General features: G+C 48.0%; 1 protein-coding gene across 1 annotated transcript in view; it reads right to left on the bottom strand.

The window, feature by feature from the left end:
* The window catches only part of SLC25A13 (solute carrier family 25 member 13), a 772,629-nt gene that overhangs the window by 439,957 nt on the left and 308,622 nt on the right, over positions 1-24,050 (bottom strand). Inside the window, exons 7-9 of the mRNA XM_085630870.1 lie at positions 15,873-16,011; positions 376-469; positions 151-235 (exon numbers count right to left, since the gene is read on the bottom strand). Coding sequence (XP_085486996.1) covers positions 151-235; positions 376-469; positions 15,873-16,011 — 318 coding nt within the window. The remainder of the gene's footprint in view (positions 1-150; positions 236-375; positions 470-15,872; positions 16,012-24,050) is intronic.

A 24,050-nucleotide genomic window follows, 5' to 3' on the forward strand; every position in this document is an offset into this window, starting at 1 on the left:
ACTTTTACTAGGCTGCCTCGAAAGTATGCATATCTTTTTATAACTCACACTTGCACACAGACACTCATTTTTGCACTTCTTGAGTTTTAAGTCAACGAGGCTGGAAGCGCCTGAACATAATGCATCAGGCAATGTCAATGTATCCCATACCTGCCTTTGAGCCTCTGCTAGGTTGTAGGGCAGCGCCCCCTCTTCCAGAGGAGCTATCCTTTCAATGTCGGCTAACGTCATACGTCTAGGAGAACAAGCAAAAAACATCAACAGATTTGACTGGCGTAGCCGAAAACAAAGAAAACCACAACAGCACTTTATTCCTTGTATTTTAATATCTTAACTCTACAATTTAAACAAGAAACAAGAGAGTGCTCCACTCACCCGCGAGGCTCATATAAATCTGCTAACTGGAACAAGATGTCTACTTCCATGGGTGTAACCTGACCAAATTTCTGTGCAGCCAGAACAAACTCCTCTGAAAATAAAAAAGGAAATGAAAATAAGCAAAGGAGTCGTGGGCATCCATCAGAAGCTTTAAAACACGTATCACTTTGTAAATCATACCCTGGTTAAGATTCTAGAAAGTGAGGCTGTCTGTCTAAGGGGGAGTTGACAGCCGCGGCAGCATGCTTGGGCTTTGCATTACAGCCTGTTGGAAATAGTTTTCCTTGAACATGAGTCATGAACATCAAGGGGAATGAAATAATGGCAACATCTTAGCACAAGCTCAGACAGTGCTTAATTCATAACATAAATGCAATACTTAAGTGCTGATGTGCAAAGTATTTCTTAAGAGTCCCACTCTCTTTTGTAACTCTGACACTACCCATTTGTGCGCCAGTCCCACTTTGCTCAAAGTATTCGGTAAGTTCTTCCTAAGAATACTTTGAAAAACATAAAGTAAAATAAGAAAACGTAGTCAATTGGGGAGTGAACGACAAACACAATTAGGGCCACTCACACCCTGGGGTACCGGTGGCACTGCACTTGCTGCACCAATGGTAGCCATACCCCTAGTTTGTAATGTTAAGAAATCTCACACTGCTACTGCAAGTACATTTCTCCAAGGAAGGTCTGCATTGCTGCTGCATGTGCTCAGCTTCCGGGAAACTTACAATATTGTTTAAAAAACGGAGAACATTAATGTAATACATTCATTGACATTAAGCACAGCAAGGCTTGACTGCTTCCTGACAGTTTTAGTACAACCCAGTGACATTTGTCATCCTGATCCATGCGTTTCAGCCCTCCACTTTTCATTTCTGAAACAGTTTGGCTGAAATAAATAGAGAAGGTTGGCAAAAATCAAAAATAGTCCACTGTCGTTTAAATTAGGTGCCAGTGAGGCACGTCGGAAACTTCCGGTACAAATTAAGTACCGCACAAGGTCAAGAATGGCGGGTTGCTTCTGTTGGCTCTTGACAGGACCAGTTCGGGAAAAAGACAATAATTCTGTGTTCTCGGAAACAACAATTATCCTTCAAGTGGACATCACAGGAGATAACTTATGTGAAGTGAGACTCGCGTCAAAATTTCCTGATTTACACAGGGCACATTTTTTAGTTCTGGCGTTAGCCAAGGCCACCTGTTCTTTCATTAAAAATCATTATAAAGTGCATACATATATGGACAGATAGGCTTCTTCATGCACTGATTTGTTAGGGTGCATTCACTTTTCGCTCTGCCCACTGCATCATACAGAATGGAGTAGTGGTTAAACCCTCCTCAGCCAGTCGGCGTCTGGAGGATTAGGCTCTAGAGTGACAGCACTACACCAAGTACTATCTTCTTCCACATTAGGACGAACAGAAAAGAGTCCACAGGTAGAGAATATCACCACAACTGTTAGACCTGGCGCCTGGGTGTAGTTTCCCCCCCAACTAATTGCCTTCAGACCCCCTGTTTTGCGGACTTCGTTCTAGGACTCAGCACAATCATTTTAGCACTGGTTAGCAGTGGTAAATTGTGCACGCTCCTTAAAACAAGGTAAGATTGCGTTCTACCAAATTGGCACATTTAATTTATTTGCACGTCCCTAGTAAAGAGGCACTACAGCGCCCAGGGACTGTTAATTAAATGCTACTAGTGGGCCTGCAGCCCTTTTTGTGCCGCCCACTTAAGTAGCTCTTTAAATCAGATCTCAGGTGTGCTATTGCAGCCTGTGTGTGCAGTTATAAACTGCCATTTCAACCTGGCAGAGTGACCGTTTACAAGGCTCAAATCTTTCTTTTCAATACATTTAACTCACCTCTGGCGGAGGCCGTGGACAGCCCAGAGGGCATGCCACAATGCATTTAAAAAGTAGAACATGCACTTTTAAGTCTTACATGTCCTGATAGTGAAAAACTACTACATTTGTTTTTCATTACTGCAAGGCCTACCTCTCCCATTGAAGTTACCTTAATACATTTAATAAGCTGCAAGCAGTTTATGTTTGATGTTTGGGGTCTTTGGAATTGTAATGAAAAATCCTAACTTATGATGAAGACGGATTTGAAATTACAATTTTGAAAATGCCACTTTTAGAAAGTTGCAAAAAGAATACATTGATGGACGAAATGCTGAACAATGTCACTCACCCCAGTACATAGATGTAGGCCTAAATCCATTGGTTTTTTTTTGCTCACCAAGCAACCCCAGTTTGGACCTAGTCTTATGCAAATCAATCTCGACCCTCCTCTCCATGAGAATAGTCCAGCCCGAACTGCCAAGTCAGGTCCTTCCTGGACCGGAAACAAGCATCCTACGACAGGTTTCGCTGTATCACTCCTCATCATCCAGGATAGCTTGAATTCAGTGGCATGGTTAGCACGGGACCCGCGGCTGGTCAGCCCGTCTCACTTGGTGTGACAAATGCAAAAAGAAAGATTGATAGACAGAATGCTGAACGATGTCACTCACCCCCAGTACAGAGATCTGGGCCTAAATCCATAATTTATTTTCCTCACCACACCAACCTAGTTTGAACCTAGCCATAAGAAAATCAGTCTTGACCCTGCTCCCCATAAGCACAGTCCAATCCAAACTGCCTAGCCAGGTCCTCCCTGGACCAGAAACAAGCATCCTTGGACCAGTTTCAGGGTATCACCCTCATGGAATGGAATGATGAGCAAACAGACCTGAAGACTATTTTTATATTTTAAAAAACTGGATCCCACACAATAGAAATCAAAGAGCTCCCCTTTCTATTTGTGAAAGAATAACGGTAGAGTCTGTCTGGGGTACAAGATGACAGGACGTTTCAGGAGAAAATCGAGAGTATTTATCTGAGGTTTCCAGTGGCTAACACTCCTGAGACTCTTTTCTATCCTAGGGAAGACTAACAACTGTAAAGTCAATATCTTGGACACATTTTCTGCCCTCAGGGAACTGCATGATAGGGAATTACACCTCCCAAATCAAATGCACCCACCCCAGTCCTCCCCACATTCTTAAGCCTTTACCAGACATCATTTCCACGTATCTCATTGCCCTATATAACACTATTATTGAAGTGGGCATCTTCCCTCAAATCTGGAAGTAGCCCACTGATATTCCTCTTTTTTTCACAACCTTCGCTAGATCCTATGGGATTGAAATATTTAAAGCCAATATCTCCGCTTCCTCTTTTTGCTAAGATCCTGGAGAGAGACTTGAATCAGAAATAGTGTAGTGTAACTGACTAAATGAATCCACTGCTTATGTTTGAAGGACGTGCCCGAGGTGGCCACAGTACGGTATCAGTACTAGTGGCGGTGGCAAGTGAGATCAGAGGGGAGCTTGGACGGTTGGCTCTGCCTCTCTTAGCTTGTTGGACCTCTCAGAGAAATTTGACACTGTGTACACTCCGCATTGGTAGTTTGCCTGAGAAGATAGAGGTTTGGCGAGAAGATAGAGGCTTTACTGTTTGGCAGGGATGTGACCCCTTGGTCCAGTGCCTGATTGCCAGAGGAGCTAGGTGCACTCCCAGTGCCAGTTGATTCTGCAAGAAATGTGGGAGTTGTATTGGACAGCTCCCTATCCTTTGAGTCTCTTGTCAATCAAGTCTCAGCTTCCTGTTTTGCAATTCTGCGGATACTAAAAAAATATTACCGGTCATTCCCAGCAAATCATGCAAGAATGTTATCAAGGCCTTAACTGCCTCCTACTTTGATTACTGAAATACTGTAATCTTGATTCCAATTAGCGCAGAATGTGGCAGCTTGTCTCATCCTTAATCTTCAGAGGCTGCCGTCGATAGCCAAAGACCTAGATTAACTCCACTGGCTTCTATCATGAAAAAGGGCCATGATTAAAGGTGTGTGTTTGGCACACAGGCGCTCAATAACTAAGGTCCCAGTTTCACTGATTTCAATGGTATTTTCCTACCCATTACTTGAAATCCAATAGCAAGAGAGAGATGGTGGCTCTGAGGAACAAACGCAGAAGGCGGGGAGGTAAATCATTTTCCTATCTTACGGCTAAGCTTTGGAACTCGCTGCCTCTAGATATTAGGTTCACTGAAAGTCATGCTGCCTTCAGGAAACGTTTAAGGACCTAGCTGTTGACACTCCAACCTACTTTTTTCTGCTGCCAGTTCCTGGTTTCAGGCTTCTAGCGCCAAGATGCCTTTGGGTATTGGAGCTCATTATGAGTTTCATGAGTTTAGAGATAACATCTCATCCTTGACATCATTGATGAAATCTCTAAAGCGTCAAATAATGTATCTTTTCCTAATCGGTTTCTGAAAGTAACAAACAACACAATGATTAAAGGAATGCATGCAATAAACTCAGCCACTGGCAAATGCTGAAAGACCATCGTTTCGCCATCAATTGTGCTACTAAAGAGACCAGTCTAATGCAAATCAGCCTTAGTTCTGCTCCAAAAGCAACAGTGCAAGCCGAACTGCCAGACCAGGTTCCTTTGCAAAGGGAACACAAGGAATTCGAGACCAGTTTCTGCCTAATTAGGACTCATTAGTGAAGAATAGTTCGAATTCGGTGGCACAGCGAGCACAGAATGCAAGTCTGGGCACAACTGCCACACTTAGCCCATTAATTAGATATTAACAGTTAAAGTGGACTTAGATGGGATATTGAGAGCATCACTTAAAATAATGAAGTGGCATAGGGCCGACATAGATCCTCTGCTTCCAAAGTCTCTTTCAGTTCACTCTTAAGTGGCTAGAGCTACCGACCTAGGAACTTGGGGAACCAGGTTTGAATCCCAACATCGGCTTAATAGCCTGTGATTCTGGAACAATCCCTTAATTTCCTTTATGCCAAAAATGGATATTATATATATATATATACGCTTATACTCTCAGCCTGTGGCCTGCACTATTAGCATTATAGCACTTCTGCTAAAGGCTATGCAAGTTGTTAAATACACCATTTCTCGTGCTGTCTGCACTCAGCCCTGGAGAAAGCTTTTAACATAGACCTGAGAGAAAGCTTTTAACATCTGTACTAGACCTCTGCTCGGTTATATTTATGGCTATGAGATAACTAGATGTTGAAGTGGAGTACAGCTGTTTCGGGGATGTTACTGGTGATGAGATATATGATGTCATCATAACTTCCCTGTAAATGAAGTTCCTCACAAAAATCTATTCTAGCCTCTTTAGCAAAGATAAAGTGTCTGTTTGACCTCTTGGTGACTATGTACACCACAAGAAGGTGGCTGTCCTCTGGCATAATCTACCTTCTCAGTGTGGTGAACAGTAGCTGCATCCTCTTCCAGGTAGAGGAATAATCTTGCAATTTAGGTGTGGTGTACACGCTTTCTTAATGAGATAGTAACTATTGACAGAAATTATATTTAAGCATCTGTTATTTTGTGAATGAGTAAACACAAAGAACTTCCCTTAAAGAGCAAACTACTTACCTTCTTTATTACTCTTTCTGGTGGATACTCTGTCTAACCGCAGATTCCTCACTTTGATTATATCCTCAGATGGCAGGCTAAATCAGAAAAATTAAATGCGTCACCAGGTGGCATTGTGCAATGCCACATCATTGCCATTCCACTCCGGAAGGGACTAACTGAGCTGCCCAAAAATTCTCTCTAGGCACATTGACGTCAGTTTCTTTCACTAATCCATCCATGCCCTCACTCAGACTCGGAGCCCCCTAACTAACTGCAAAGACCTAAGTGCATTGCTCTTTTGGGATCATTGTTGACAGAAGAGATCATACCACTGATTGGGAGGCAGGAGTTCAGTGAGAAAGTTGTGGTTAGCTAAAGTAGCTACCAGAAAGTGTGTTACCCAAGGTAAATGATTAGCTCTTCTGATGGACACTTCTAACTGCAGATTTCTTACCTTGTCACTAGATACTAAAGTAGTACCTTCCAAGGTGGTGGGTCTGTGGAATGGTGCAAACGAAATGCCCATCTCGACAGACCTGACTGTTGAAGCAATATTGTTTCGTGAACATGTGCACAAATGCCTGCGTAGCTGCCTGACAAATATCCAGGACAAGTACTCTTCATGCCAACACAGTGGTAGCAGCTTTGGCACTGGTGGAGTGAGCCCACAGACCTTCTGGAGGCTACTTCTTTGCCAATGCATAGCAGATCTTGATGCATAGGACTATCCACAAAGAGATGATACATTTCTGCACCAACTTCCCTCCCATTGCCCAGGAGAACCACACAAAGAACCGATTTTTCACTGTATGTTCCTTGTTACAATCAGTAAAAAGGCTGAGCTCTCTCTTGGGGTCCACACAAAGGAATCTCTCTTCTTCTTTCGAGGTATAATGTGTACAAAGGTGGTCAGAAGAGTAATGGCTTGTCCAATGTGAAAAGACATAATCACAGGAACACAGCTTGAGTCCTTTGCACCAATTTGTATTGGAAAAAAGTGGTTTAAGAAAGCTGGACTGAGAGGGCCTGAAGTTCACTCATCTGACGTGCAGATCTGATCACCACCAGGAAGACGGTAAGGAAGGGGAGTAGTGGCAATCAACAACTGAGCATTCGTTCAAAAAGGATAAACACCAGACAGCAGATGACAAAATTTAAGTCCCAATGTGGTATTACAAAGCGTGTTGATGGAAACATATGCTGCAAATCATTTAGGAAATGCATAACAATCAGTGATTTGAACAAGGACAGTTGGTCCAGCAAACATAAATAGCCCAAAAGAGCTGACTGATGACCTTTAACATTGCCCATATAAAGGCCATTCTCGGCTAAAAACAAATGCATACAACAACAAATCCAACAGTTTTGCCTGCAATGGGTCCACATGTTCAGTACCACACCATGCAATAAAGTTGTAACAGTGCTTTGTATATCCAGATTTTGTGGCAGTGGGCCTGGCCGCAAGGTTCATATCACGAAACTTGGGAGGAAGATCAAAAGAAGTCAAATGCTGCCTCTCAATCTCAATACAATACCATGCACTGATTCTGTGGCAGGAGAGCCTTTCGATCTGGAGGCAGTTCTCAGATCCACAAGTTTCAGGTTCCACACTCTCATGGACCAAACTGGTGCCACAAGGCTGACTTGGGCCTGGTCATCCCTGATCTTAAAATCTCAGGGCAGGCAAAGTAGCAGTGGGAAGGTGTAAATGAGTCTCGTGCTACACTCTATGCGGAATGAGTCTCAGAGAGAGCTTTCTTATTCTTAAAACTATAAAGTTGTCCTGTGCCACCTCCGGATGCAGCAGCGGTTCATGATCCTCATAGTTTTGCCACCTAAGATTATCTATGCTGGCGTTTAACAATCGCGCCAGGTAAAGCACCACGAGGGAAATGCCCTGATGATCCAGCCAGGTCATAGGAGAAGAGCCTCCTGGCACACGAACCCGGACTCTAGCCTGCCCTGCATGCTGCAGTACCACATGTTGGTGGAACTCAGGGTGCTTCGGGACCAGAGATGGAATCAGGTCCCTAGTGGAACTGAAGCAGGTCCGGGAAGCACGGTGATGCCCTTACGCCTTCTCTGAAGTGTGGCAGGAAGGGGTCAAGTCCCATCTGGACTTCTTGTGATTTTCTTTGATTTATCTAAAGATTTTGAACTTTGGGAGAAAAATCATGACATTACTCTCAACTTCGACTTGGAAAGGACCTGTGTAGGGATCTGACAGACATGGTTTCCGACCTTGTAGTTTTGGAAGGCGTTTCCTCTAGCACACTGGAAATTTTCTGAAGGAATAATGTCTATTCACAAGTGAAGAAAAAACAGCAGCAGAGCTCTAGGTCCCCATCTAAAGGAACAGAAAGAAATTTTTCTATATCCACTATTTTTCTATATCCACTCTAGCACCCGGGGATTTTCACAAGGTGAGGACTCTGGGGATAGAAGTTTCCATCAGAAACTATTCTATTCAATGCCCATATACGCGAAGCTAATGCAAATGAAAGAACATACTAAAGAACAAGTTACTAACCTTCGGTAACGATGTATCTGTAAGAAACATTAGTTAGTTAGATTCCTCACCTTAGAATATCCCCAGGCGTCAGACTGGATCCGGAAGATTTTTCGTCAGCAATACCCCTTGCGCGTCGCTAGGCGTCGTCTGCGGCTCCGCGTCCGTCGTCGGCGTCGTGCGCCGGGATGACGTCGTCGGAGTACTTAGACGCCGCCCTCGCGCGCTGACGTCAGTTCTTGTACATAGCCTTCCGCGCCAGGAACGCAGAGCCATGCAAAGACCGACACTGGTGCCAAAAATAAAATCTAGGGGCCTGAAAGGACAACCTTAACCCTAGATGTCAGTTCGCAGAACGGGGAGGATGGGAGGGTCGGTGAGGAATCTAACTAACTAATGTTTCTTACAGATACATCGTTACCGAAGGTTAGTAACTTGTTCATCTGAAAGAAACACGTTAGTTAGATTCCTCACCTTAGAATAGATACCCAAGCAATACCATCCCCGGTGGTGGGTCTGCGAACCAAGATCACACCAGAAAGTCCTGGAGGACAGAACGGCCAAAGAAGCCATCCCTCCGGACTTGGCTGTCAAGGCAATAATGCCTGGCAAACGTGTGTAGAGAAGCCCACGTCGCCGCCTGACAGATGTCCTGCAAAGGGACTCCCCGTCCCAAGGCAGTAGTAGCCGCCGTGGCCCGAGTAGAATGGGCGCGCAGCCCAACAGGAGGGTCCTTTTTAGCCAAGGAATAGCAGATTTTTATACACAAAACGACCCACCGAGAGATGGTTCGTTTGTGCACAGCTTTCCCCTTCTTAGCGCCCACGTACCCAACAAAAAGCTGGTCGTCCACCCGGAACTGTTTTGTGCGGTCCAGATAAAAGGAGAGCGCACGTTTTGGGTCCAGACGGTGGAGCCTCTCTTCCTCTTTGGAAGGATGCGGAGGCGGAAAGAAGGTGGGCAAGGTGACAGACTGCCCAAGGTGAAAAGGAGTCACCACTTTAGGAAGAAAGGAGGGACGAGGCCGAAGGACAACCTTGTCCGGATGAACAGATAGGAAAGGAGGCTTTGAAGATAAAGCCTGGAGCTCACTCACCCGTCTAGCCGAGGTGATGGCTACCAGAAAAGCAGTCTTCAGAGTTAGAAGACGAAGAGGGCAATTGTGAAGAGGCTCGAAGGGAGCGCACATCAGGAAGGTCAATACCAGATTCAAGTCCCACTGAGGCATTACAAAAGGGACAGGAGGGAACGTGTGTGTAATGCCTTTGAGAAAGCGTGTAACCACAGGGGACTTGAAAAGAGAAGGCTGATCAGGAAGCCGCAAGAAGGCGGAGAGGGCAGCAAGATAACCCTTCAGGGTGCCCAGGGCAGAGCCCTGCCGGGCCAGAGAAAGAAGGAAGAGGAGAATCTCAGAAAGAGGGGCGGAAAGGGGATCCACAGCCTTTGCTGTGCACCATGCCACAAATTTGTTCCACCGGCAGGCGTATACCGACTTCGTGGAGGGACGCCTGGCTGCCAGAATGATATCACAGACTTCAGGAGGCAAGTCAAATGGCATCAACTGCCGCCGCTCAATCTCCACGCATGGAGGTGGAGGCTGGACAGGTTCGGGTGGAGGACCGTCCCCTGCTGCTGCGACAGAAGATCCTCCCGAAGGGGCAGACGTATCGGGGGATCGGTCAACAGACTGAGTAGCTCGGGATACCAGTATCTTCGTGCCCAATCCGGAGCCACCAAGATGACTTGGGCCCGGTCGCGCCTGATCTTCTTCAGCACTCTGGGCAGAAGTGGTATAGGCGGAAAGGCGTACAACAGACCGCAACTCCACTCGTGACGAAAAGCGTCGCCGAGCGAGTGCCGCCTTGGAAATTCCAACGCGCAGAACTGCTGACATTGCGCGTTCTCTTCGGTGGCGAATAGATCTAACCAAGGCTCTCCCCACTGCTGAAAGAGGCCTTGCACCACTTCGGAGTTCAGACGCCATTCGTGATCCATCATGCACCGGCGGCTGAGTTCGTCTGCTCTGGCGTTCAGAGAGCCCGCCAGATGTTGAACCACCAGGGTGACGCCCTGGTGTTCCAGCCATGTCCAGAGGCGCAGAGCCTCCTGACAAAGGGTCCACGACCCCACCCCGCCCTGTTTGTTGCAGTACCACATGGCGGTGGTGTTGTCCGTGAACACCTGCACGACACTTCCCCTGACAGAGGGAAGGAAGGCTTTCAGTGCAAGCCGGATCGCTCTCAACTCCAACAGGTTGATGTGGAGACGAGACTCCGTCGGAGACCAGAGGCCTCTGATCTCCGCCTCTCCCATATGGCCACCCCAACCCAAGAGGGACGCATCCGTCACTACGACATGCTCCGGTTGGGGAAGGGAGAGGCTCTTGCCCTTGACCCACTCGCGGTCCGTGAGCCACCACTGCAACTGCTGTGCAGTGCCCTCCGAGATCAAGACATGGTCGGACAGGTTGCCGTGATGCTGGGCCCACTGAAACTTCAGGTCCCACTGCAGAGCCCGCATGCGCCGCCTGGCGTGATGCACTAGTAGGATGCAGGAGGCCATCAGCCCCAGAAGCCGCAACACTAGCCTGACCGAAACCCGGGATAGAGGCCGAAAGATGGGAATCAGGGCCTGTATATCCCGGACCCGCTGTTCCGGTGGATGGACCCGGAACTGCGCCGAATCGAGAACCGCTCCGATGAAGAGGAGCTTCTGAGAGGGACTCAAGTGTGACTTCGGCACGTTGATGGAAAACCCCAGCAAATGCAGGAGATCCGCCGTAGTCTGGAGGTGGGAGACGACTGCCTGGGGCGAGCCCGCCTTCAACAACCAGTCGTCGAGATAGGGGAAGACTGGGACCCCTGATCTGCGCAGATGAGCTGCGACCACCGCCATCACTTTCGTGAACACCCGAGGGGCACTGGTGAGGCCGAAGGGGAGCACGGTAAACTGAAAGTGCTCTTGGCCCACCGTGAACCGCAGGTAACGCCGGTGGGCCGGCAGGACGGGGATATGGAAATATGCGTCCTGCAAGTCCAACGCTACCATCCAGTCTCCAGGGTCTAGGGCAGCTAAAACCTGAGCCAACGTTAGCATCTTGAACCTGTCCTTTCGGAGGAAGGCATTGACGTTCCGGAGGTCCAAGATAGGGCGCAGGCCCCCCTTGCCCTTCTTGGGAACCAGAAAGTAGTGGGAATAACAACCACGACCTACTTCTGGACTCGGAACGCGCTCGACGGCCCCCTTGGCCAAGAGAGCCGAAACTTCCTCGCGGAGAAGATCCAAATGATCCCCCGAGATACGGTGGTGCTGCGGTGGCATGGCTGGAGGGGTCGTCTCGAAGGGGAGGGAGTAGCCCCTTCGGACGATTTGCAGCACCCACCTGTCCGATGTTATGGACCGCCAGTGGAGCAGGTGATGGCGAACTCTGCCGCCCACTGGCGTGGTATGGGCCTGAAAGCTCGGACTAGGAAGGCTTTGAGGCGGATGCTGCCGGGGTGGATGTGGGCTGACCACGTCGGCCTCCATTCCCGCCACGGCGGAAGCCACGTCCGCGACCGCGCGCAGGTTGGTTCTGCGGCTGGTGGCTTGCGGACGTGAGGAGGCGCCCCTTCCTTGGCCACGAAAGGGGCGAAAAGCGGAGGTGTGCGCCCGCGGAGCCGAGAGGCCCAAGGACTTGGCCGTAGCCCGGGAGTCCTTAAAGCGGTTCAGCGCACTGTCCGCCTTCTCACCAAACAGGCGAGTGCCATCAAAGGGCATGTCCATGAGGGTGTTCTGGACATCCCCGGAAAATGACGTGGACCGCATCCAGGCGTGGCGGCGGAGCGCCACCGTGGTGGAAATCGCCCGACCTAGCGAGTCCGTGGTGTCAAGCCCACATCTTATGGCGTGCCGTGCTGCATCCCTCCCATCGGCCAGAGCCTGGGAAAGACGCGTCCGGACCTCCTCCGGACACAGGGGCAGCACGTCCTCCACCGTATCCCACAGAGAATGGGAATAACGGTCCAAGAGACAGGCGGTATTTAAAGACCGCAGGCCCAAACTAAGGGACGAGAACAGTTTCTTGCCAAACTGCTCGAGTCTCTTGGAATCCCGGTCCGGCGGAGCGGTCGGGAAGGAGGATTGGGAAGTAGAGGCCTGGATAACCAGACTCTCGGGGGTGGGGTGTTGGGACAGGAAGCTGGGGTCGCCCGGAGCAGGGCGGTGGCGCCTGGCAACGTTCCTATCCACAGGAGGAACTGTGGAGGGCTTGGACCAGGTGCCCTGCAGAACGTCAGTGAGGGCCTCGTTAAACGGCAGCAGAGGCTCAGTGGAGCTTGCTGAGGTTTGAAGCACCTCAGTGAGGATGTTGGTCCTCACAGCCACGGCAGGCAACTCGAGCCCAAGGGCCTCAGCCGCCTTGCGCAGCACCACAGAAAATGCTGCACCCTCCTCCGAAGCCACGGTCGGAGGAGAAGTGAATCCAGCGTCTGGCGAGGTGTCCAGCCCGCTGGCCTCCCCCAGTTCATCTGCCCAGTCCTGAGAAAGCTGTGACTGAACAGCCAGAGGGTCCTCGAACCCCTCCCAGTCGCCCCCTTCTTCCGATTCCTGATAAACAGGAGGAATGATCGGAACCGGACTGTAGAGATGGTAGGTCTCTAGCGGCGTCGGATGCGGCGTCGGCGGACGCCGTGCCGGCGTCGGGTCCGGATGAGGGCTAAACTGGGGCGTCGGCGTCACAGGCGTCGGCGTCGGCGGCGCCGGTGACGGCGTCGGTGGTTCAGGCGTCGGCGCCGGTGGAGGAGTGACAAGGTCAACCGGCGTCGACTGGGGCCCAGGCATGGGCCCCGCGGGGACCTGCGGCGTCGAGACCGGAGTCGTCGACGGCGCCGGGGCCGGAGCCGCCGGCACGCGAGGTCGCCCAGTCGAGCCCGCGGGGCCCGAAGGCGCGCCAGCGGGCGTCGACGGCGGGGCCAGGCTCCTCATGGCCGAGAGGAAGGCACTGATCTCCGCCGGCGCCGCGTCAGCCCCAGGGACCGGAAGGTATGGGGGCGGACGCGGCACCTGCGGCTCCGCCGGAGCCGCGGGGGTGGAACCACTTGGACCCTCGGCCGAGTCGCGCGACCGGCGAGGGGAGTCCGAAGAGCGATGTCGCCTCTTGGACTTCTTTGAGTGTTTGGACTTACCCGACGACTTGGAGCCCGACGATCGATGGTGGCGTCGGCTAGGGCTCCGCGAGCGATCCTTGGACCTCCTCCTGGACCGGGATCGCGCACGACGCGGAGCCGAGTGGCGAAGCTCGAGAAGCTTGCGGGACCGCTCCCGCCTAGCCTTCGAAGTCAGGGCCTGACAGTCGTTGCACGACTCCGCGTCGTGGTCGAGGCCTAAGCAATAGAGGCACCGGCGGTGGTGATCGGTCACCGACATCAGTCGATGACAGTCTTCACAAGCCTTGAACCCAGGCATCCTACCGGCACCAGATGTCGACAGACAGGGATCAAAAATGATCAAAAAGATTTAGTCAAAAAAGACTAAAAGGGGTAGCTCTCCCGGATCTGCGCTTACTGGCGCGGAAAAAAGAAGAACTGACGTCAGCGCGCGAGGGCGGCGTCTAAGTACTCCGACGACGTCATCCCGGCGCACGACGCCGACGACGGACGCGGAGCCGCAGACGACGCCTAGCGACGCGCAAGGGGTATTGCTGACGAAAAATCTTCCGGATCCAGTCTGACGCCTGGGGATATTCTAAGGTGAGGAATCTAACTAACGTGTTTCTTTCAGATCAACATATTCTGATGCACAGAAAATAATAAGTTATTTATTACTATTGCTGAAGAATGGCGGGGATTGTATCAGCTCTTGTACGATAGAGCCTCTCCCCACATTCAACTAAGGTAATAAATAACATATTAGACTCTATGGATCGGCCTACATATTTATATGCGAGGCAGTGATGATACCTCTGTAGCTGTGGTTAGCTGAAGCTTTCCATTGGTAAAGTGATTTTAGGTTTTGCTCACCACTTTGGGGAAGCTTGACGAATCTGCAAGATACTTTTTTGTAAAGAAAATCATTATTCCCCCATTTTTTCGTTTACGCATGCCAGTTCTGAGATGCGTAAAGCCAAACAATGTTATCAGTTTTAGTGGCCTGAATTGTTTTTATTGTGTCTGCCATTACGAGACAAGGTTTGTGACCCTACCCACCCACGTTTCGCACAAGCAATTGTGTTAGGGCCAAAGCCAGCACACCAAATCGTAGGAGGGGAGGGTAATAGGAGGAGACCCCAAAGGGGTGAAACACGTAACAAAAGTAAATAAATGTTAAAAATAAGCGCGCGGTTTGCAAGCCCTAAAATGAGGATAGTGGCATCTGACATGCATTTTTGATGAAATTATCACGACTAGTCAAAGTATGCAAACAATTCAAGGACATCTACTCTTACCAATTCAATTCAGAATGGCGATGGTTCGAATCAATGATCGTTTTGTTTTGCAATTTGTTCCCTAAAACATTTGGGGGGGGGGGGGGGGGGGGGGGGGGGGAGGCCCTAGCAAATATAAAATAAAAATGCTAAACGAAAGTAATATTTTTGTTCTCAAAAATAACATTTTCAAAGCAGTCAGATGGACTGAAGGGAACTAGTTTGTGTGCAGAGCATTTCACAGTTAAGGGAGCCAATGGCTGCAGTAGACGGAATAAAAATGTGAATTCCACAATAACAGACCAATGAATTAAGAGGGGTGGTTAAAGGCCCCTAATGACTACGTTTATTATAGATATCATTTTAATATCAAAAAGTATCATCAAACCCCAGACCTAAACAAACAAAAGTTGCTTAAAGCCCATTCCCTTTATTTGGTCCGGCAATTGTGTGAAATTCCACTGGTGCAAATATACATTCATCTGTACTCTTTCTATGTCTTCAACTCAGCTGACGACCATGCTTGCCAGTATGGCCGGACATAACCCAAATAAACTCTGAAATACTTTGATAGCTAGCTGCACACCATGTGTGTTCCGGATACTCACTTTGTTGGTGAGGACCCCTGCAGTACTGATAACATCAGGAGGATTTAAAGAGTTTAGTCCCTAAATACACAGTGTAAATGTACACCATTTTGAGGGAACACCACATACCTTTCATGAGCATGTCAAATTTGAAGCGAACATTTAGGAGTAAAGCACACTCAAGTCATACTGAGACTATGTTGATTTTTTTTAGCTAACACAACTTTGCATACGGACAATTTTGGCTGCTTAATAAAGCTAAACTACAAGGTCCAGAATACACCTTGCTGTTGCCTAAAAAGTCAGGACTAGCTAAGGTGTCACGCAAAACATACAGCCATCAGTGCTTACAAACACACGTGCTTCAAAGAAAAATGCTCTCAATGTTCAAAAAACGTTATACGTGTAGGCACGATACAAGACAAAGACAGACATAAAGGGCCAGGAAGGCAGTACAGTCATTAGAGGCTCCATCTGAACCCTCAACACACAAACATTTCATAAAGCAAATAAAGCATGGGAAACCACAGGAAAAGAAAGGTATGCTAACCTTTGGTAACTTCCACGTCTTTTCTGTTGCCAGCCAAAGTACTGTAGATCTTTCTAATGAGCTCCATGTTGTTAAGGAGGGAATTAAATCCATTAAAATAGGAAAAGCTGACCTGGTGGGATATGGTTCCTCCGGCCGCCTTCAGTAAAAAGAGCAGAAAACAAGGGGAGGGGATTTGGGGGGTGGGGGAGAGACACTTAGATGTTTTGTAGCACTAAGGATTAGGCAGAGGTTTAGAAATCTTTGAAACAACTGTGTAATTACACAAAGATTTATTCAGACACTAATGAAAATGGTCAGGGAGAAACATTATGCTTAATAATAAAGTCCATAAAAGCTTTTCATATAAAGTGACTTTGAGACTAATCATGAACAGAATGTAGGCCTATTCCCCACAAACCTAAACAAACACACATGCAGGATTACAACAAACATGACCAGTAGGAATTTTACAGAGCTTAAGTTTCAGGATAGGTTTCAGTGGAAACAGTTGAGCTGGTTCACATATGTAATTTAATGAGCAAGAAAAGGTAGTTTTCCAGACCTCTGGATGCATACCTATTTTACAACACAAACGCAGAAATGTAAGCAAAAGGGCAATCTAAACAATACGACTAGCACATGCAGCAGCTATCTGAGAATACATAGCGACGCGTATTTCATTGCTTCAGCCACGTATAAACACTGCAAATACAAACGCTGGACACATATAAACTTATAACCGGATATAATACCACAAAAAGTGGTATGGGGTAGGCTGGCTCAAATAGCGTGCAAAACCATGCTCTTGAGGCACCCTGTGGCGTTGAATGCGTTTCATTTATTATTGAACCCTTTTTTCCATCATAAGCACAACATTAGACTGGCATGGAAAGATTACTATACATTTATGTGTGTGTGTGTGTGTGTGTGTGTGTGTGTGTGTGTGTGTGTGTGTGTATGATAGCTGAAGATCGCCAAGGAAGAAGAGGAGACTAAGTAGCTGACAACCGAAACCACTATCACTGCACTTAACTAATGGGACGAGGCTTTACACTGTATTATTAAAAGCTCCAGCCCGGGGACACATTTACTTTGACATTTTTGTAGGCCTTCTTTCACTTACAGATAATGTCCTCCGAGTAAAACACCTCGTATCTACTTTGCCCCTAGTGGTGGAGACACCTCCCCTCACATCTGGATTGGCTCATCAGGCCTGATCCGGGGAGTGTGTTCTGCAGGATCAAGTTTAGCTCTCCTACATCAACAACTGTAAAGAGAACTGGGAAAGAGGGAGGGAAAATCTACCACAGGTCGGTACAACAAGTGAGAAGAAAGGGGGGAGGAAGGCTAGGTTGGTGGCAAAACAAAAACAAGGAGGATTTAGAATAAAAGAATATGGGAGCTTCCCTTATACCGGACCACCTCCTTTGGTCACATGAACACAAAAAAAATTATGGTGTAAACACCAAACAGAGGGAAGGGGAAAAGCAAATTGAAGAGGAATAAGTCCAATCTCCCTACTTCTGCTTTTGGGAAACAGCCTTTACAACGAGGTTCTTACCACATTGTGACTTTACCACGCATTTTTAAGCATGCCTGTTTTTATAATGTGTACGTTTTTTACAACAATGCCTTTAACACGCATTTAAGGTAAGTTGGGAGTGTGGGCGGTCTCCCCCCACAAATACATTGGTCTTCAAATGAATAAACAATGTGTGGTAATGGCATCCGTTGTAAAAACATACGTTGTAAAAAGAATGTGTGGTAAAAAATGCATGGTTAAGGGTTGCAACCTATTTGCCTGCGTTGTTCCGTCGTACAACCCTGCTTTTGGGCAAATGTTGGACAAATTGGCTGCGACCTAGCTTGCAGAAGCAGAAATCCTCCTAGATGCTTTCCAAGCAGAATGGTGTACATGGCACAGCACAGAGATAACAGCCCTGCCAGCCTTAGATGATTTAAGATTGGTGGATCAGTGGTGAGGAGTTTTGAGTCTGGAAAACCTGTTTGGGGCCATGAACCATATCGGCAACACCATTCTATTCCAAACGCTGATCAACACTGGTTTCTCAGATACCCTCCTTAATTGGATATTATCTTTTTATTTGACAGAACTGCCATGCTTTCCTTTCTTAGGATTGTAAATTGATATACAGAGTCCCATACGGTTCTATTTTTCCAGTTTTTAGGTCTCGGCTAGCGAAGGCTGCGCTTGCGCAGTCTCGCTCGCGAGATATAATGACTTGGAGAAGAGGGGCTTGAACCCGCCCCTCTTCTCCATTGGCTGGCCTCTTGAATGCTGGCCAGCCATTGGAGAAGAGGTCCGTCACTCCGAACAGGCCCCGTCCTTTTCGGATTCGGGGGCGTGTTTTTTGCAACTTTTCTAATTATCTCCTCCAGCCAATGGCAAGAGGAGAGAAAAGAAAAACACGCCCCCGAATTCAAAACCGCCGCTGCGTTTCTCCGAGGCATTTCTGCTTGAACTTGCTTCGGAGAAAGACAGTGTTCATGGCGTATCAGGCACTCCAGCCCCCCCTGAGGTCGTGTTGGCAAAAGTTAAAAGTAGTGGCCTATTGAGAGGGGTGACATAGGTGGATATGCCGGAACAGTGACCCGCTTTCTCCGCGGGCACCTTTGGCTCATGTCCTCAGCGCTGATGCGCATTGAAGGAGAGGGAGGGCATCAATGCGTTAGTTGCCTAAAGACACTTTGTGACCAAGTGCTCTATTTTTCTACTTCTGTTATCCGCTTCCATTTTATCAACCTGATGAAATAGTAGTCGGTGAACTTAGTAAATAGATTTATGGCATGCACTTTCAGCCCATGCCGTCTGCCGAAGAGAACAGGCAGCCTCGACCGTGAGTCCGATGGGCGGGACAGCCAGGGTCCTTTGCCCGGCTGCTGCTCTGGTCTCCTCCCCCTGTTTCTCCGGGTGGTGCTGTTCGCTCTCCTTTCCCTGGCGCTCGCTCCCTCTCCTCGGGCTCCTGTCCGGGTGGGGGCCGGTCACAGTTGGACAGCAGACCTCGCGGAGGATCTTCGTTAGGGGGCGCTGGCGGTTCCGGCCAGGGAGACTGAGTCAGTGGCGGAGGTGGCTGCTGCTCCGGACCCGGACACAGCAAGAGGCAACGGCGGCAGCAAGGGATTGGCGCTGGAGGAGCCAGCCCCCAGCAGCACGAAGAGGAGGGGGGCGCCGGCTACAACAGCGAGGATGAGTACGAGACGGCGGCGGCCCGAGTGGAGTCCATGGACCCGGCCACCGTGGAGCAGGTGAGGCTCGGTGGTTATTGTAGATGGACGGGTCATTGTGTATGTCCCGTTACATGTACTGGTCTGTGTGGTATTGGATAGCCTACACAACTGATCAATCTGTGACCTTGGAGCAGGTGAGGCTCGGGGTAATATAGGTGGACGTGTCAGCTTGCCCCCTTACATGTAATGGTCTGTGTGGTATTGGATAGCCTACACGGGGAGTCAGTCACCGTGGAGCAGGTGAGGCTCGGGGGTTATTGTAGGTGGACGTGTCATTGTGGTCCCGTTACATGTACTGGCCCGTGTGGTATTGGGTAGTCTCCACAAGGGATCTGTTCATTGGAGCAGGTGAGGCTCGGAGGTATTATAGGTGGATGTGTCGTCTTTTGCCCCCTTACATGAACTGGTCTGTGTGGTCCTGGATAGCCTTCACAAGGGATCCGTCACCGTGGAGCTGATGAGGCTCGTTGGAGGAGGGGGGGGGGGGGGGGGGGGTCGCTGGGGGGCAGGGGTATCATGGGTGGATATGTCATGTCTCCTTACACGTAGTGGTCTGTGTGGTACTGGATACCCTTCACAAGTGATCCGTTACCGTGGAGCAGGTGAGGGTTAGGAGTTAATATAGGTGGACCGTGACTTATCATTGTTTGTCCCCTTACGTGTACTGGCCTGTGTTGTACTGGATGGCCTTCACAAGGGAACCTGTCACAGTGGAGCAGGTGAGGTTCGGGGGTCTCTGGTGTTGGTAGACATTTTAATGTGTACCTTCCCAAAACTCCCTGCATAAAACACATTATCGAATGCCACAGACCACATCCCTGTGCCCTTTTTTAGGTCTCGGCAGTTTCTATATAGTGCTAACTTGACCCGAGGGTTTCCGACTTAACAGTATCCGAGCGCTGTACACGATCACCAGTTACTGTCTTGGACAATATCCTTGTGTATTTCGCTGCTTCAAAAATCCTAAATCTCAAAACGTCTTTTCCACCTTTCATCTGTCAATTTTTATTAGTCATTTATTTTTTAAATGCTTAATTTTTAGTGATAAATGCAAAGATCTAGAAACAACGGTGCCACTTCTGATTTGGCTCCCAAGATCAATGTGTATGTGTCTAGATCTATGTGTGTGTGTGTGTGTGGTTCTGTATGTGTGTGGCTGTGTGTGTATGTGGCTCTGTGTATGTATGTGTGGCTCTGTGTCTGTGTGTGTGGCTGTGTGTGTGGGAGGCTCTATGTGTGTGCGTATGTGTGTGCCTCTGTGTGTGTGGCTCCGTGTGGGTGGCTTTTTTTGTAGGTGGCTATGCGTGGGTGGCTCTATTTGTGTGTGGGTTGCTCTATGTGAATAGCTCTGTGTAGGTGGCTCTGTGTGTGTGGGTGGATGTGTGTGTGTGGGTGGCATTGTGTGTGTGGCTCTGTGTGTATGGCTCTGTGTGTGGGTGCAAATGCAATAGGTCTCGCATTTGAGAGAGATTAAGCTATTGACATTGTAAATAACAATGCCGTTTCTTTAACCCCTTGTGTGCCCATGACGAGCTGGACTCGTCATGGGCCGCGGTTGCGCTGTGCCCATGACGAGTCCAGCTCGTCATGAACCCCGCCCGCTAATGCAACGCCCGGCACTGGGCGGGGAAAGGGTGTGGCACACAAGGGGTTAAATGTTTTAAAAACAAAAAACAAAAATGTCATGAGCAATGCCAATAGCTCTAACTTTAACAATGCCGAGACCATTGCATTGTAAATGCTTGTTATTTAATCTTTGCATGCATCTCCTGGCATTTCTGTGTAATCAGAAACGGCCTCTACATTTATGCTGATGCCACTCTGCTCACCTTCAGACTTTACCAGCCCTCTTCCAGCAATTCCACTTATTGAATTTCCAAAGTGATGTTGAAGTGTCTTTCCATTGTTCCCTGGTAGAAATGTCAATTTTCTTAAATTAGAGCCAACAGAGATCACTTTAATTTCGCCTTCTCCAATTTACAGGGAACATACACCTTGGACTCAAATTATGGGTCTAGCAGTCTCAGCCAAGAACCTTGGTGTCTTTATTGTCTCCAAGCCCACTCTGCTCATCCAGATCTCAAACGTGGTCAACAACTGCTGTGTCTGACCGCATATTCTTATACTAATTCTGCCTTTCATTGGGAACAGTCTTCATATCTCAGTGAGCAATACTTTCAAGTATAGGCGGGAGTATGCCAACTCCATCTACCTGGCTCTTCCAGAAAAACATATTGGTTACCTCAAGTTGGAACAGAAAACTGCAGCCCAGATTGTCCCAAAACTTCACGTCGGTACCACATTACCCAAGATCTGAGCTCCCACCATTGACAGCCCATTCATTCTGGAATCAAGATGAAGGCATTGATAACTGTCCACAAGGTGATTCAAGCGGTAGCTCAGATCTATTACCCATCTAATTTCTTCCATTTCACTCTACCCATGGTCTTTCTTCCAACCATGATCTGTTAACGGCCCAAACTCTAGACCAGTCACCTATGGTTACAGATCTTTTTCAACAGCTGCAGCCAAGTTGTGGAACTCTTTACTGGTGAAATGGCAAGCAGACAAAAAAGTCTTCAATTTCAGGAAACATGTAAAACTGTGGCTTTTTAACTTTTTATAAAACCTCTTTTTTATGTCTGTTGTCCCATTCTATTTGTACTATGTTATTTTAGCCTATTATGTTTCTAGACAGCAGCAAGAAGCTTATGTGTGCTAATAAATACAAATAAAAACAAATAACAAATATGATCTGCTATTGAATGTCCCCCCTACTTCCCACAAAAAAGCAAAGAAAACAAGTTACTTACCTTCGGTAACGCCTTATCTGGTAGAGACTATCAAACCGCATCTTCCTTACTTTGGAATTATCCCCTGGCGTCAGAATCGATCTGTAAACTTTTTCGCGAGTAGTACCCCTGAGCGCCAGTAGGTGGGGACCTTCAGCTCTGCCTGGTGTCATTTGCACTGGAAGTCATGTGCACAGTGCATATAGAGGCACCACCCCAGCGTGCTGAAGTCAGTTTCTTTTCACAACTTTCCACACCAGAAGCTTGGAGCCGCAAAGAACACTGACCACTTCCATGTAGAACTACAGCCCTGAACGAAGCAGCTCTATCCCTATAAATCCGTTTGCCCAGTGGGGAGGATGGGCTGGTCAGTAAGTAATATGCAGCTAGACAAGAGTTTTTACTATATAAGGCATTATCAAAGGTAAGAAACGTGTTCATCTGATAGAGACTTCTAAGTACATAACATCACGTGCATTTGAGAAGCACACGTTCACCTGTAGGCATCTTGGCGCTGAATAACAAATATTTATTGTTAGCCAATTCAATGGTACCTATTTTATTGACCTAAGAAGGATGAAAGGTTGAGTGGAAACGCGTTGGCTAAAAGATTCACTTTTATGGTCTTTGGATTTTAAGCATTTGAATATATTTGAATAAAGAACACTTGTTTTCGACTACAAGCAAATTTTGGACCGGCTTCTTCTACTGGTCGCTATGGATGCTTCATGTCCTAATCTATTTTAATGAGACTCTTCAAATGATAGGTGCCAATTCCGTTTTCTGTCTTTGATTGTATTTGGGTTTACCCAATAGGAAGTGGAGAAGGGTGCACTTCCTGGCTTTTTCAGCACCATCGCAATATTATCAGACCACCATTAGTAATAGGTGCAGGATCTTTGCCTCAACCCTTTGTGTGTTGTGTTAACTATTTAAAATAGGGGACTTGAAGAGAAAAGGCTGATCTGGCAGCCGCAGTAAAGCGGAAATGGCAGACAAATAACCCTTCCACGTGCCCAATGAAGAGACCTGCTGGGCCAGAGTAAGGATAAACAGAAGAACTTGGGAAAGGGGTGCAGATAAAGGGTCAACAAGTTTGGCTGTACACCATGCCAGAAACATCTTCCAATGGCCAGAGTATACCATCTTGGTGGAGTGACGTCGGGTTGCCAAGATAACTTTGCAGGTCGAAAGCTGTCAACGGTCGCCGTTCCATCTCCACACATGAAAGTGGAGTGTTGACAGGTTCGGGTGGGGATCCGTCACCTGCTGCTGTGACAGAAGATCCTCCCAAAGGGGCAGCCTGATTGGAGGATTGATGGCCATGCTCAACAGCTTCGGGATGCCAAACTCTGATTCCAGTCCAGAGACACAAGGATGACTTGGACCCTGTCATTACTCATCTTCTTGAGAATTCTGGGCAGGGGTGGTATGGGAGGAAAGGCATACAGGAGGCCGGAGCTCTACTTGAGACGAAAAGCATCTTCAAACTAAAGCCACCTTAGGAACTCAAGAGCACAGAAGTGCTGACATTGCACATTCTCGTCGGTGGCGAACAGATCTAACCAAGGCTCTCCCAACTGCTGAAAGTGACTCTGCAACACCCCTCCAGATGCAGATGCCATTTGTGATCCCCTAGGCTTCTTTGGCTGAGTTTGTCCGCCTTAGTATTCATAGATCCCAGCAGCTGTTGAACCACCAGGAAAATACATCGACATTCCAACCATGTCCAGAGAAACAAGAGGACCCCATGTCCTCTTGACAAGGGGTCCACAACCTTACTCTGCCGTATTTTGTTGCAGTACCACATGGCAGTGGTGTTTTCTGTGAACACCTGCACTAGCGTTCATTTGATGATGGGTTGAAAAGCTTTCAATGCCAGCCTGTTGTAAGGTTCCAAAGGGCCTGCGCAGAAGTCTCCATTATAGTTACACGTTTAAACTGGTCATATTTTTCCAAATTGTGACTTTTTACATGTCTTGCACTTACAGGCTAAAATGCTTAGTAATTATTCTGCTTGCAGCACATTTTTTTAGTAAGCATTTTATCTTGTTGTTTGTACACTCTGTCCCATGCTAAGGAACACTGAAAGATATGCCCTTGCATTTGATTGTCCGCTGCACCTCTGAAATAGTGCGATTGGAATCATGCTTTT

The sequence above is a fragment of the Triturus cristatus genome, chromosome 10, assembly GCF_964204655.1.
Source record: "Triturus cristatus chromosome 10, aTriCri1.1, whole genome shotgun sequence".
Taxonomy (NCBI): domain Eukaryota; kingdom Metazoa; phylum Chordata; class Amphibia; order Caudata; family Salamandridae; genus Triturus; species Triturus cristatus.